At 41.1% G+C, this 15,805-nt stretch overlaps 2 protein-coding genes across 2 annotated transcripts in view; one reads left to right on the plus strand and one right to left on the minus strand.

Moving 5' to 3' along the window:
• Nucleotides 1-3,008, minus strand: part of pold2 (polymerase (DNA directed), delta 2, regulatory subunit) — a 5,207-nt gene extending 2,199 nt beyond the window's left edge. The window contains exons 1-5 of the mRNA XM_047381532.1: nucleotides 2,740-3,008; nucleotides 2,361-2,593; nucleotides 2,159-2,280; nucleotides 560-683; nucleotides 369-483 (exon numbers count right to left, since the gene is read on the minus strand). Coding sequence (XP_047237488.1) covers nucleotides 369-483; nucleotides 560-683; nucleotides 2,159-2,280; nucleotides 2,361-2,586 — 587 coding nt within the window. The 5' untranslated portion in view covers nucleotides 2,587-2,593; nucleotides 2,740-3,008. The remainder of the gene's footprint in view (nucleotides 1-368; nucleotides 484-559; nucleotides 684-2,158; nucleotides 2,281-2,360; nucleotides 2,594-2,739) is intronic.
• A 1,250-nt stretch (nucleotides 3,009-4,258) lies between these two features.
• On the plus strand, nucleotides 4,259-6,460 carry nono (non-POU domain containing, octamer-binding). Its single transcript, XM_047381533.1, has one exon. The coding sequence runs from the start codon at nucleotides 4,390-4,392 to the stop codon at nucleotides 5,710-5,712; it is 1,323 nt and encodes a 440-aa protein (XP_047237489.1). The 5' UTR covers nucleotides 4,259-4,389; the 3' UTR covers nucleotides 5,713-6,460.
• Nucleotides 6,461-15,805: the final 9,345 nt, after the last annotated feature.

The following is a 15,805-nucleotide window of genomic DNA, read 5'->3' on the forward strand; positions in this document are numbered from 1 at the left end:
GGTCCTCAAGCACCCCTGATTCAGAGGCCAGTACTGTGGGAGAAGGCAGTAGCATAAATATTCTTTGAATAAATTGATGAAAAGACAAATGAGCTGACTGCAGGGGACCTTTTACTCAGAATGCAACTCTGAATACATCATCAGCAAAATCCAAAGAATCCCAACCCTTGATACAAAGATGCCCCCGTACAGGGAATTTTCACATACACACCAAGTTGCGTTCTGAATAAAAGGTCCCCCGTGGTTGGCTCTGGGAGGGAACCATTTGTCTTTTCATCATTTTATTTAAAGAATATTTGTGCTACTGCCTTATCCCAAAGTAATATCACAAACAGGCTGGGATGTTCAAAGTGTATGAGTGGGCTTACTTGTCAGAGCTGAGAGCAGGTCTGGGTACCTGCGAAGGGAGATCAGCCATGCAGAAGTCCTCAACTGTAAACTTGCCATCATTCTTCTCAGCTCCATAGATGGCAATAACGCTGCCTGGGACGGTGAGAAAGACAGTCAATCCCAATGAAGCCGTGTTGGAAACTGTGGTGCAATCCAGTAACAAACTGACCCGTGACACACTTGTCTCTGTCAATTTTCCCTTCCAGTTTAATCCTCTGCAGCTCATCCTCCAGAATCAGCTCGTCTGCTTCAGTGATGTATTTGGTTCGTGCGGGCTGGGGCAGGAGGTTGTGCTGGAGAAAAATGAATAAATCTCAAAAATCAGAAACACAAGCAACAATACAGCGCCTTGCAAAACTAATTATGCCCTTAAATAGGGATGGGCAGTATGGACAAAACGTTTATCATATTTTGTGGTATTCATAGCGATAACGAGATCAATGATGATACATAACATTTAAAAATCTATGGCAGTCTTTTTTTAGCAATAAGCTGAATGGCTGTGACTTCACATCACTTCAAACACTGCTCTATTGTTGATACACATTGTCTGGAGCTTTAAAAGTTTTATTTGATGCTGCTTTAATAGAACCAAAAGTGGCAAAAAATGGGGAAATTGAAAATCCAAATGACAATTTTAGTTTTGGGGGGTTTTTGAACATCATCATGTAGAGTTGATCTCTGTCACGATAAATCAAAATTTTTCTCGATAATTCTCTTGATAAAAAGATTTTCAGGATAACGGTAAACGGTACGATAATTGCCCATCCCTACCTCTGAACTTTTTCCACATTTTAAAATGTTAAGACCACAATCTTTAATGTATTTTATTCTGATTTTATGTACTTGACCAACATAAAGTAGTGCATAATTGGGAAGTGGAAGGAAAACGATAAATGGTTTTTAACGTTTTGCAAGCTGGTGTGCCGTGTATTTGCGTTCAGCATCCCTGAGTCAATAATGAGTAGAACCATCTTTCACTGCAACTACAGCTGCAAGTGTTTTGGGTATGGGTGACATGTGAATATGCTTTAATATATGCTTTCCATTCTAGCTCTGGCTGTATGTTTAGGAAGATGAACCTCAGTCTCAACTCCCTTGCATTTTCTTCCCAGGATTGTTGTGTCTAGCGTTGACCATGATCCTGCAGAAGCAAAGCATCCCTAAAGCCTTATACAGCCACTGTGATTCACTGATGTTTCCGTGGTGATTTGCTGTGTTACAATCATAAACATAAGTGCAGCTGATCTGATGTGCAGTGTGTACTATGTGTAGCAGAAAACTAAGGCTGCAAATCACCCTGAGCATACAGTCTTCACCATGAAACATGGTGGTGGCAGCATCATGCAGTGGGGATGGTTTTCCCCCCTCAGGGGACAGGGAAGCTGGTCTGAATTAATGGGAAGATGAATGGAGCCACAAACATGATAATCCTGGAAGAAGTCCTGACCTAAATCTATCGGAAACTCTACAAAAAAGTTAAAAAACGTATTAATATTCACAAACGCTTCCCATCTAATCTGACTGCGTTTGAGCCATTTTGGACTGGGCAAAAAATGTTATTGTCTTGATGTGCAAAGCATCTAGTGACATTACCGAAAAACAAAAACAAAACTTGCATCTGCAATTGTACCTAGAGTTGGTTTATTTATATAAAAACTAAATAAATAAATCCCTGAATCTTATTTCTGCCACTTCACAATCAAATGCGACATTTTTCTGTCAAGGTGAAGCATGCACTGTAGTAATGTTTGCTTGGTTTGCCCACCTCCTCACTGATCTCCTTCAGAATAGATGGCTGCAGATCCATACGCTTAAACAGGGTCCCTACAATGCAACACTGCTCCCCTGTCTCCAGATCACAGAGCTTCCTGATGTGTACATCTGAACCTGACAGAGACCGGAGAAGGAAGGTTCTAATCAGCACATATGAGGACAATGTGGACGCTTCAGGTGTCCCTTGGACCTACCCCACTTGTGTTTAGCTGTCTCAGACAGCAGGGGCCTCATCTCCATGAGTCGTGCTGCATAGATGTGAGCATACTGGCGACTGAAGCTCCGCTCGCCGACCCTGTAGCGCTCGGTGGAGGGGCTGTAGTCCAGCGAGGTCCTCTCAAACACCGGTCCCTGGTCCTCAGAGGCTGGGCGGCAGAGCAGAGAGGAGCCCCCCCTCTGAGCACTCAGGTCGGAGAACATGACGGTCCTAAAAACATGCTAATTATCACTTAAACTGGCATTAGTTTCTGTCCACCGTGCACCTGAACAGACAGCGAATCAGTTTACACATTGAAGGCAAGTGTTTCACAATATGGTCATTTCCGTAATTTTGATAAAATGTAGCGACTTTACCTTATTGGAGATTAGGTTTGGGTTAGGCTTTGTCCGTCTTAAATGTGATGTTAAGATGTATTTTCCGACTTTCCTCCAGGTCAACAAAACAGACGACAATTCCCGCGAAATTACACTTTCACGTCACTAGCTCGCGAGACGAATGTGTATTCTCGCGAGAAACGGTGGGCCCTGTGCAAACAGCGTAGTGCAGAACAGACAGACGGATAAACCTAAACATAAAATGGATAAATCTGTACTCTCACAAACTTTAATTTGCACGCGAAAGTATATAAATCCACTAAATCCAGCTTCAGTTCTAACAACCGAAAAATACTTAAGTAGTTTGACCAAAAAGGAAAAAAAACGTACACAGAAATTTACACAAAAAGTACCTCAACGTTTGGCATTTATTTAAACGTCTTAAATCAGAATGGCCATTTCACTGCTCTTATTAAAGGTTTAAACTCTGTTGTACTCTAAGTGGAAAATAATCGAAAAAAGCTGTTTAGGATCTCATATAGCCTGATTTAGAATAGAGTTGAGCAACACAAGTGAAAAGGGATGTAAATGAAAGAAAACACAACAAAGTTCTGGGGTGAATTCTAAAACAGGAGTCATTTGGGGACATTTCAGTAGATTGATTATAACCCCAAACTAAAAAGCAAATATAACTACTGAAAATTCCCTACTCTCTGAAGCTTAAAGGTGTGTAGTGCAAACTATTACATGTTTACCAGCAGCTGAAAAGCCTAAAAAACAGCAAACAGTGACCCAACACCAGCAGTAGACATGTCTTCCTAAATCAATAACCCTCACCGTTTACTTCAAGCACCAGTCTCTGAGACCTAAATTTCCTAAATAAATGCCAAATTTACTTTAACCTGAAAAAAGGACCACTGAGCAACAGTTAAGTCCTGTTTCTCCATAGCCCAGATAAGACACTTCTCATATTGTCTCTAGTTCTGGAGTGGTTTAACACAAAGAATCTGACAGTTGTAGCCATGTCATGGATGTGTTTGTGTGTGGTGGCTCTGGAAGCTCAGTCCACATCTTATAAATCTCCTTCAAACTCGTCAAGCTTGTATATGTAATATTCAGCTTATTATGAAAAACTGAATTGTGGATTTTCAAAATTAACTGAGATAAATGCTTCAAACACAGAAATCTATATTTACTAATGTATAGGCTTTTAAAAAATGTAATTAGATAAATGAGTTTTCAGTTATATTCAACACTTGGATGAACTTTCACTGGCGTTTTTTACATGAAATAGGTGATAAGATTGTGAAAACGTAAGACATAGAAAGGCAAATATGGGTAAAATGCAATCATTACCATCATCTCTATATTAAATGTCGCACCCCAGTTTATTTATATTTATGTCTTTGTTTCGTCTTTACTTTGGGATCTATGTTACATTCCTGCCATAGCTTACCATAACTGATTATAATACTATTTCGCAAATAAATGGAAGAAAAAAACAGTCTTTTAAAATCCTGGCAAAGTCGCAAACAGGTGACGTCATGACGTCAACTTATTCTGTCGCACATCGTTGAGATCACAATAGCGTCGCCATTTTCGGAGCTCTTTGTGCGCGTCCGTCTGTTTAGACTTTTCTGCTTTTAGCACGGTTTTGGTCGACTTTTAATACACATTCGTTGACAAAACATGCAAGGATACAGAGGCCCTCAACAGAACCACGGTCCAAACCGTCCGGGGAACCACTTCAAAGGCGAAGGGCCCAACAGCAACGGACAGCAGCCGGAGCCTAGCGAGCAGACCAACCCCAACGCGGCCTTAACGTTGGACCCGCAGAGCTTCAGGAAACCTGGAGAGAAAACATTCACCCAGCGGAGCAGGCTGTTCGTGGGGAACCTGCCCACCGGAGTCACCGAGGAGGATCTGGTCAAGCTGTTCTCCAAGTACGGGAACGCCAGCGAGATATTTGTCAACAAGGACAGAGGTTTCGGGTTCATCCGACTGGAGACCAGGATCATCGCGGAGATCGCCAGAGCGGAGTTGGATGATTTCGTGTTCAAAGGCAGACCCATCCGTGTGAGGTTCGCCACACACGGTGCCGCTTTATCCGTGAAAAACTTACCGGAGTTTGTGTCCAACGAGCTCCTTGAGGAGGCCTTCGCCGTCTTCGGCCAGATAGAGAGGGCCCTGGTGATAGTGGATGATCGGGGCAGGCCCACGGGGAAAGGCATCGTGGAGTTCACCGCCAAGCCAGCAGCTAGAAAAGCTCTGGATAAATGCAGTGACAGCGCCTACCTCCTCACAGCGTTTCCCCGGCCCATCACCGTGGAGCCCATGGACCAGTTCGACGAGGACGAGGGGCTGTCGGAGAAACTGATCAACAAGAACCAGCAGTATCACAAGGAGCGTGAACAGCCCCCACGGTTCGCTCAGCCAGGATCCTTCGAGTACGAGTACGCCATGCGTTGGAAAGCCCTGATGGAGATGGAGAAGCAGCAGTACGAGATGGTGGACCGCAACATGAAGGAGGCTCAGGAGAAGCTGGAGGCCGAGATGGAGGCGGCCAGACACGAGCATCAGGTGATGCTGATGAGGCAGGACCTGCTGAGGAGGCAGGAGGAGCTGCGGAGGATGGAGGAGCTCCACAACCAGGAGCTGCAGAAGAGGAAGCAGGCTGAGCTGCGACAGGAGGAGGAGCGCCGGAGGAGAGAGGAGGAGATGAGGCTGCGCAACGAGGAGCTGATGAAGAGGCAGCAGGAGGGCTTCAGGGGAGGCTTCTCTGAGAACAGAGAGCAGGAAATGAGGATGCACATGGGTGGCCACGGCATGTCCATTAAGCGAAATTCCCTGGGTGGAGGTTCAGGAGCTGCAGGTGCTGCTAGCATGGCTGCTGAGAGTGCTCCTATGATGGCAGGGTCAGGTAGCAGCAGCAACCTGCCTGGAGGAGGTCAAGGGGGCTTCCCCAGAGGGCTCCCTGGGCCTGGAGACTATAACAAGCAGCGCAGATTTTGAATCACATGTCTGTATTTTTTCCCTATGTTCCAACTCACTGTATGTCAAAGTTTAAGGTAGTGGATGTTACCTTTGAACTTTTAAAACCGTTTGGGTTTTTTGTACTTTTCTTGTATTTTTGAGTTGTTTCAGTTCTAATATGTCTTTCCAAACGAGCCATGCATTTTACATTATTTCTGACATAGTTTTTTGCTAGGGATAGATAATGATTTTTTTGTCTGAAATGTTACATTTTCTGTAATAAATTCATGATTCCCTAAAAAGAAGTGTTTTATTCAGGACAGAATAGTTTCACAGCACAATGCACCAATCAGGCGTCCCATGCGATTCTGTGAGCTCTAAACTGAAGGTCGCCTTTTAGACCCATTTTGTTTTTTCCTCTTTAATGACAAAACCACACGTAGGAGAAAATATGTGTTGCGCATTATCTGACACGTTTCGATTTGAATCCAACGGTAAATGAGTTATTATGGATAAATCAGTCGTCCACAGTTATGCATTAAAGAAAATGTCCCTGTAGTTCATTTGATTTTTTTATTAAATGCTAAAATGTGTATAAAAGCTGTTGGTTGGTGCATTTATTGACCAAAAACTATTGTGACTTCTTGATGGATCTAATGAATAGGGAAAAAAAATAGACAATACTGTATTTGACCTGCCGATCGAGGGAAAATTGGGTGATTTCTGTCCGAAAAGCAACAATTGTTCCAACTGCAGGAAAAATAAACTCATTGATCCTGTTATGTAACCTGTAATGATTATTCCTAATTTAATTTTGATACATAAACTTAAAAGACAAAATACAGAATTAACACGTGCTAATTCTAGCAGCCATTTTAAAGTAAAAATGCTCATTGGGCATACCTTGAATATCATTATACCATTGGGTTTCTTGTAAAAGTGTTGGACCCTTGTTTCAGCCTGCTCATGAGCAGGGTGCAGGGGCTGGCCTGCATTAGTCTTTGCCTTAAATTGTAAGAACGATATAAAAAGAATCCTTTGGCGCTTTTGAAATGTAACTTTTTGAAGCCTTGGTGTACCCTGAGGATGTTAACACCTTATTCTAGTTCCAGGGCAAAAAGACATGAAAGCTAAAAGAAACTCATCAAAAGAATGAAAAGCACAAACAACACAATTAGAATTGTACAATATATCAAATCACGTCATTACTAATGCAAATCACAGCTTAAAGTTCTTTTCTTCATTTGATATAAAGTAAAATACCAAATATCACATCCAGTTGTATGTTCATACTTTGCATGCAGACTTACTGCACTGGATGCTCATAGTGTGTCAATGATCAAGATGCCAAAGGTCACAAAGAGGTGAGTACATTATATTTGAAAAAAAAAAAAAAACAGAAGAGTGAAGGAAAATGTACTTAATTTACAACTGATATCGCAATATTTAAAAATAAGTATTTTTTCCTAATATTAAGTTCCTACACAGTTATCCATTTCAGTTTTCTAGATTCAAATTTTCAGGGTGTTTTGGTTCTTTTTTTTCTGGCTTTTTTCCACCTGTATACAAAAATTTTATGCCCATGTACAGTATAGACAGACAATGAAACTAATAGAAGAAAAGTCTTAACCAAGGTTTCCAGACTTCTTGAATGCAACAAATTTATTTAGTATTACTTGCGTTTAGGTATTACTAACAAGTGTCCTAAAAGCTGGAAATGGTTTGTGTTTAAATAAAGATTTCACACTATGTTAGGCTCATTAAATCTTTTGCAATAATAACTAATAAAACTGACCATTTTTTTTATATACAGTACAGGTAACATTTAGGCAAGTACTAGTTACTGGTATCAAATGTCTGAAAGAAAGTCATGATGTGAAACTAAGGGAGTGCCAACAATAACTCCTATTAAGGAAACACTTTTAAATTTATAGCTAAGAAGATAAGAGTATCGTGTCTAACTAAAGTCTGCTTCCCTGAGCAGATAGGCCAACTACATACTCAGCTAATAGCTTGTTCTTGTATTACTCTGAATGGATCAACACATTTAAACTCTTCCTGTTTTAGGTCATTCAGGGATTAAATGCCAGAATTACGAGCAATACAATGTTTAACTTTCTTTAAATGCAAAAGTTCACGTTTGTAGTATGTGGAAGAATTGCCTTTCAAACTGGCCCTGTGTTTGACTCCGGCCTGGAGTCTTTCTGCATAGAGTTTGCACGTTCTCCTTGTACATGCATGGGTTCTCTCCGGGTACTCCAGCTTCCTCCTACAGTCCAGAAACATGCCTTTTAAGTTAACTGATTACTATAAATTGCCCCTCCATATAAGTGTGTGTGTGCTTGGTTGTTTCTCCTGGTGTCTCTGCGTTGCCATGTGATGAGCTGGAGACCTTGTTAAGGGTGTAGCTCACATTTTGCCCAAAGATCACTCTAGATAAGCACCAGACCCGCCCCCTACAGGTATGATGGATAGAGGATTTGGGTCATATGTTTCAGGTGTCCTTCCACAGATGTCACATAATTTTCTGCTAGAAATTTGGCCCATTCCTCCTGACAAATTGGTGTAATTAAATTAGGTTTGTAGGCAGCATCCCTCCTTGCTGAGTGGCCTTTGAAAATCGTTTCATTGTGGATAATAACACTACTAGCAGCTTCAGTAAGCAACATCACAAGATCTTTTGCTTTTGTTCTGGGTTAAATATCCACACTGTTCTCCTTCCTGAACAGTGTGATTGCAGGATATTCCCTTGGTGCCTATGTTTGGGTATAATTGTTTGATCAGATAATCGTGGCACCTTCAGGCATCTGGAAATTGCGCCCAAATATATCCCAGACTTGTGGAGGTCCGTGATTCTCTCCCTGATATCTGATGTCTTTTGAATTTCCAATGATGGCACCCAAGGAAGAAGCGTGTTGGAGATGTTGCCTTAACATATATCAACAGGTGTGCCTTCATATTGGAAGCTTACAGAGTCACGACGTCATCATCATCTATTCAATTCAATTCAGTTTTATTTATATTGCGCCAATTCACAACACATGTTGTCTCAAGGCACTTCACAACAGTCAGGTACATACATTCCAATTAATCCTAACCATTGAACAGTGCAGTCAGATTCAGTTATTTATTCAAATTGGATAAAAGGTTTTTCTGTCTAAGGAAACCCAGCAGATTGCATCCAGTCAGTGACTTGCAGCATTCCCTCCTCCTGGATGAGCATGTAGAGACAGTGGACAGTCACTGGCGTTGACTTTGCAGCAATCCCTCATACTGAGCATGCATGTAGCGACAGTCGAGAGGAAAAACTCCCTTTTAACAGGAAGAAACCTCCAGCAGAACCAGGCTCAGTGTGAGCAGCCATCTGCCACAACCGATTGGGAGAACAGAGCAGAGACAGAAAGAGAACAAAGAAGCACTGATTCAGAAGTACTTTCTATGGGAAGGAAAAGTAAATGTTGATGGATGTAGATCCTTTAGTCGTTTCACCTAGAAAGAAAGAACAGATCAACTCTGAGCCAGTTTTCAAGGTTAGAGTCTGAAAAAGAGCACATACAGTTAGTTACAGTAAAAGCTCAGTCAATTGCTATGTCTAGGAGAGAGAAAGGGTAAAACACTAAAAGACAGGGCCAAGTGGATCATCGGTAGAGGGTGAGCATTAAGTTGTTGCCAGCAGAAGCTCGGATGATGCCCCTCTCCTGAAAGGTGTCACAGGTAGACACAAAGCCAGGCCAGTTGTAGCTTCTAGGAAGAGAAAAGAGAGAACAAGGTTAGAAGCTGAAATAACAGCAAATAATGCAAAATTGGAGAGTAGTGTGAGAATGTAGCGAAGAGGGTGAAAGTGGTCATTATGTCCTCCAGCAGCCTAAGCCTATAGCAGCATAACTACACAGATAGTTTCAGTTCAGATTATTTAGTTAAACGGCGCTTATTTACAACGTCGTCTCAAGGAACCCCACAAAGGGTCCCACTGATGGTCATTGTTATACTAAAAACCACAAGGATTGGGATACCTCTCTCTGTCAGACTGATTATAACCATTGGAAAAGAGAAGGGGTCATACAGGTAGCAGAAATGGAGGGTGTGTTTGCACCTCAACCATAACTGAGCCGGTTTAGGCTAAACCTGACTCCCCCTTACTCCAACCAACAGGAAGGGAGGAAGGCTCCCTCCCTGATAAACTAAGCTTTATCAAAAAGGAACATTTTAAGCCTAGCCTTAAAAGTAGACAGGGTGTCTGCCTCACGGACTAAAACTGGGAGCTGGTTCCACAGGAGAGGAGCCTGATAACTAAAGGATCTGCCTCCCATTCTACTTCTAGAGACTCTAGGAACCACCAGTAAACCTGCAGTCTGAGAACGAAGTGCTCTGTTAGGAATATATGGAACCATCAGATCTCTGATGTATGATGGAGCTAGATCATTAAGGGGAGGAGAATTTTAAATTCTATTCTGGATTTAACAGGGAGCCAATGAAGGGAAGCTAAAATAGGAGAAATATGATCTCTCTTTTTAATCTGGGCTTTCTTAGGTGTAGTAATCTTAGTGTATGTGAATCTCTGACTAATAAAAGTATTTAAAAAATATCTCCCCCAAAAATCTGTGTTAGATAAATGTACATACATTATTCAGTTTTCATTCTACATTACTTATTTACTATCTAGATGTGCTGTTTATATTACTGATTGAGAATGGTTATCTCCTTATATGCATAGAGGAATATGATGTTGCAACATGAGCACAGGATGTGAGAACAGTCTGTTTTCACATAAAGATAAACTCCCTCAGCAGTTGAAACCTCATGTAACTAGGGCGTTCCTTTTCTAATAAAAGCATGAAGAGCGGAGACTGTCTTCAGAGTGTGTTCGGAGGATTGTAACTGAGACTGTCTCCGGGACACTCTCCTTGCAAGTTAAAACAAACTAACTTCTCTGTGTCTTTCTTTGTGCAGATGTTGTAATGAGTGTTGGGGTTTGAACCTAACATTTAAATGGTCCTTTCGAGCCGGAGTCCAAGATACCTGACGATCCCAGCGGGTGAGAGAGATCCAGGTAAAACTCCGTGGCCACGGTAAAAAGACCTTTTCCGGGACTGGTTCTCCCTGGCAAGCTGGGATCCAAGGGTTGACGGAACTCCAAAGACGCAGAGAAGTGTGAGTAAATCTTATGATTAAAAAGAGGGATGAATGACAAAAGAATAAAATAGTAAAACCCTGACAATTCTAGACACTATCAGGTACAAGAGAAGAATACAGTTAAATTCCGCAGGAGGGTAGACTCCCTTAGTTGAAATAGACTAATTAAATTCTACGTTAAGGACGGCGGAGTCCTCTGTTAGGAAACTAATAAAAGGAGCGAGTGAGTGTGAGAGTGGAAAAATAGCCACCACTAGGTGACTGTTTTTCATATAAATTAAACAAGGAACAAATGGTGAGCCGTTGCGGATGCATGTAGGCAAGAAAATTCCACCTTAACGGGTTGAAGTGAATTTTACCGCAACAGGTTAGTTGATCACCATCTTGTTTAAAAGGTATTTCCAGTATTTAGAACACACCAGGTGTTAAAACCATACTGGAACTAAAAGTCGCCTAAAAATGGGTAAGGGACAAAGTAAAGAAAAACAAAAGTTACTTGATAATTTATCATGCAAAGATTGGAAAGTAGTAGAAAAGGAAGAACCAACAGCTGTGGAACCATTATGTTACTGGGTAAAACATTATAACTTTAATGGAAAGTTATCCACGGCTGCCTTAAAAGACTTACAAGGTAAAATAGCTAACAAATGTAAACAAAATGAAAAACAAATGAAAAGAGAAGGTTATGCACAGACAACGGTATGGTGTAAAATAGTGCCTTCCAACAAACAGTGCCTTCCAACAACAGTTAAAAAATGCACTCCATTCAGGTTCGTCACCTGAAATACATGGCTGGGTAAACCGCCATTACATAGGAATGAGTGGAGGCTTATTACAGGATTACATCAACCATGCCCTGCATGCAGAAAAAGTTATAAAAAGTAAAAAGACCAAACAAAAAGACACAGTGTTCTACCACGAGGAAGAGACAGCCTGTTTTGATAATGCAGTTTATTATCAACAAACACAAGGCAGGGGGCGTGGTAGAGGTTGAGGAAGAGGTAGAGGCAAAGGACATTTTGGAGCACAAAATCCAAGAGCATGCTGGTCCTGTGGAAAAGAGGGACATATGGCTAGAGACTGCCAAAGTAGCTCTGCCCAACAAAACTATAGTGCGTGACTAGCACCAGAGCCGCAGGGGAAACTGAGCAGACAACCCCTTGGTGAAATGACAGAAAGGGTACTTTTGACTGAGGAGGGAGAAAATATATTAAATCTGGAAGAACTGTTCTATGTAGAAAAAATTAGACCAGAAATAACATTGATAGTACAAGGCACACCTATCAAGTTCCTTTGTGATTCTGGAGCATGTAGAACCACCCTCAGAGAGACACTACCACATGCAAAGCCTAGTGGAAATTATGCTGTGGTCAGAGCAGCCCAAGGAGTGACAAAAAGGGTTACTGAGACTGAACCCATATGGCTCAGAGACCCGGAAGGAAAAACATGCCAACTTTCGGCACTGATATTGCCAGAATGTCCAGTAAATCTATTAGGTAGAGATGCAATGGTCGCTTTACAACTAATCATATTGCCAACTCCTGATGGATTAAAAATAGCTAGGGAAAGGCCTGAAAATGTATATGTAATGCAGGGAGTGGGAAGCCCAAACTATTACTATACATTGGACATCCCAAATAAAGCACCAACTTCCACGGGGTCATTTCTCGTAGATGAAGGAAAAAATTCCATACAAAACCCTCAGGATGTAATGTCACCTGATGACCTACATGTTACAATGTGGTACACAAACAAACCAGACACCAAATACAAAAGCGAATTTGACAAAATCACTCCAGTAAAAATAACAGAGTCTCAGACGTGACGGCAAATGCCGCAGCTGCAGTAATACTGCCAGATACAGTCAAAAGGTTGTTTAGACAATACTCAGAACCTCATATCTCACTGTGTAAAGAGACAACTGAAGAGTGGAAAAACTTGGGCCAATTAGTAAACAGTGGTGAAAGAGCAAGAGATTGGGTTGCAACAGGTGTAAACACCTGGTACAGTCAATCAACCCTGATGACAAAAAAGGCATTGTTTTGGACAGTGACTGTCCAATCCGGAGTGCATCTAGACAAAAAGGAAAAATGACATATCTTCTTTACTAAGGAACAAGAGGAACTGTTGAAGCTGGTTTCTGAAAAACTATGGTCTCAAGGGCCAACAGATGTTGGCCTAGTCAAAACAGCGCTTCCTGTTGTAATAAGACCCAAAACAGAATACAGGCCTAGAGTGAAACAATACCCGCTAAAACCTGATGCAATGATAGGAATTGAACCAGTTATTACAGATTTGAAAAAGGCAGGAGTGTTGATTGAATGTGCTGAGTCACCCTGTAACACTCCTATATTCCCTGTAAAAAAGGCACCTCCATCTGTAGGGTGGAAGATGGTTCAGGATTTACAAGCAGTCATTCAAAGATCGCCGTGTGTAGCAGATCCACACACACTGTTGAATTCTCTGAACCCAAAAGCTAAGTTTTTCACTGTAGTGGACATAAGCAATGCATTTTTCTCTGTGCCACTGCATAAAGACAGTCAGTACTGGTTTGCTTTCACATTTAAAGGAAAAAGGTACACCTACACAAGGTTACCTCAGGGATATTGTGAGAGTCCAACAATCTACTCTCAAGTTTTAACCTCCAGTCTGTCCACCTTCGAGCCTCCACAAAACAGTCAACTATTAAAATATGTAGATGACATACTGGTGGCATCAGAAATAGAAGAAGCATGTAAACAGGACACTTTAGCTCTCCTAACACATCTAGCAGGAGAAGGCCATAAAGTAAGCAAAAGCAAGTTGCAATTTTGCAAAGAAACAGTAAAGTATTTGGGTCATCAATTAAGTTCAGGAGGAAGAACAATAATGGAAGAGAGAAAAACAACAATATTACAAGCACCAAAACCAATAACAAAAAAGCAAACATTAAAAGACATGCAACAACAATCACCAAAGCAGGAACAACAACAATGGCAAAGAAAAGGGGCACAATTAAAAGATGGTATTTTCACCTGACCAGAAAATAAACCAATCCTACCAAAAAACCTATACAAATGGGCAGCAATATTGAGTCATGGTAAGTCACATGTCTCAACAGGAGGGATGACAGGATTGGTAAACCAAGTATACACAACCTATGGATTCAACTCCTATTCAAAAAATGTGTAGAAGCTGCTTAGTATGTGCAAAACACAAAGCATAAAGAAGAAGCATTGGCATTCACCTAAGTGGGAAGGGCCCTATCAGGTGTTGTTGACTACTGGAACTGCGATTAAGATTGCAGAAAGGAACTCATGGATCCATCTAACACATTGTAAAAGAATAATAGAACATGACTAAAATACATTTCTCAATAGCAGTGTTTACCCTAACTATCATTGTTTGTGTTGTAGTAATAGCATTGTGGTATCTGTTGTAGCATTGTAGCTCTTCATCTGACCTTCAGAGGTAGTCCGGCTACAAAGGGGGCTGCAATTATAGTTTGCAGTTGTCTCAAACCGGTGAAGATTGTCCACAGCTCTGCTACAGGTTTTTAGGAAGGGCTCCAATCTACAGAAAGATGTTCACCCCTACACACAAAATTATATTGATAATAGGGAGCATCATCTCAATCATAGTTGTAAGTGCCCTGTTAATATGGGAAAGAAATCACAAAATGCAAAAAAGAAGAGTAGGGTACTATAATCCTAATCGATCCAGAATCCAACATGAAATATTAAAAAACCCCTGTAAAACTACAGATGGGGATAGCAGTAGAACAAAAGAACTGTATTTCTGCTATCAAACTAACAGAACACAGACTGTGTTCACTTTTGCTTGAAACTTGCAAATAGGGGGCTATGGGGCAAACAGCTGGGATGGATATGACTGGTATCTAGATTGTAGTGGTATGAAACAATCAAGATGACCCTACTTACATAGACAGCATAGGAATACCAAGAGGGGTCCCTGATGAATATAAATTAGCAGATCAAGTGGCAGCAGGCTTTGAATCCACCATATGTTGGTGGTGTACAATCAATAAAAATGTAGACAGAATCAACTACATCCATTATAATGTGCAGAGATTAGGAAACAAAACTGAAGAAGGTTTCTCCGCTATCCATGAACAACTGTCAGCTACCTCACTTATGGCTTTCCAAAATAGAATTGCCGTTGCCATGCTCTTAGCTGAGAAAGGAGGTGTTTGTTCTATATTTGGTGGTCAGTGTTGCACTTTTATACCAAATAACACCGCAGCTGATGGAAGCCTGACTAAAGCGTTGGAAGGCCTTAGATCACTCAACGACAAAATGAAAGACCATTCTGGAGTTGACACCTCAATGTGGGATGGTTTTGGGGAAATGTTTGGAAAATATAAACAACTAGTGTTTTCTATATTAATGTCTATTGTTGTGTTTGCAGCTATTCTCACCTTATGTGGATGTTGTTGTATTCCTTGTATAAGAGCCTTGTGTTCTCGAATAATCACCTCTGCTATACAACCAGTTAAAACAGAGCTCTCAGAGATGTATGCCCTTATAAGACCAGACGAGGACTCAGATGAAGACCCTGATGAGACAAGCAACGAAGAGACGTCTCTGCATTTTCCAGACTTGTATCCAGACCCTGATGGTTATTAGGGAGGTCCTCTGAGTGTAACTTTTTATGCATTGCAATGATTTCATGACTGAAAATCTGAAAAGAAGTAGTCACTGAATGATGTTTAAAATTGATATAATGCTAAACTGAATAAACAGGAGGGAAATGTTAGATAAATGTACATACATTATTCAGTTTTCATTCTACATTACTTATTTACTATCTAGATGTGCTGTTTATATTACTGATTGAGAATGGTTATCTCCTTATATGCATAGAGGAATATGATGTTGCAACATGAGCACAGGATGTGAGAACAGTCTGTTTTCACATAAAGATAAACTCCCTCAGCAGTTGAAACCTCATGTAACTAGGGCGTTCCTTTTCTAATAAAAGCATGAAGAGCGGAGACTGT

Source organism: Girardinichthys multiradiatus, chromosome 12, assembly GCF_021462225.1.
Source record: "Girardinichthys multiradiatus isolate DD_20200921_A chromosome 12, DD_fGirMul_XY1, whole genome shotgun sequence".
NCBI classification, from domain to species: domain Eukaryota; kingdom Metazoa; phylum Chordata; class Actinopteri; order Cyprinodontiformes; family Goodeidae; genus Girardinichthys; species Girardinichthys multiradiatus.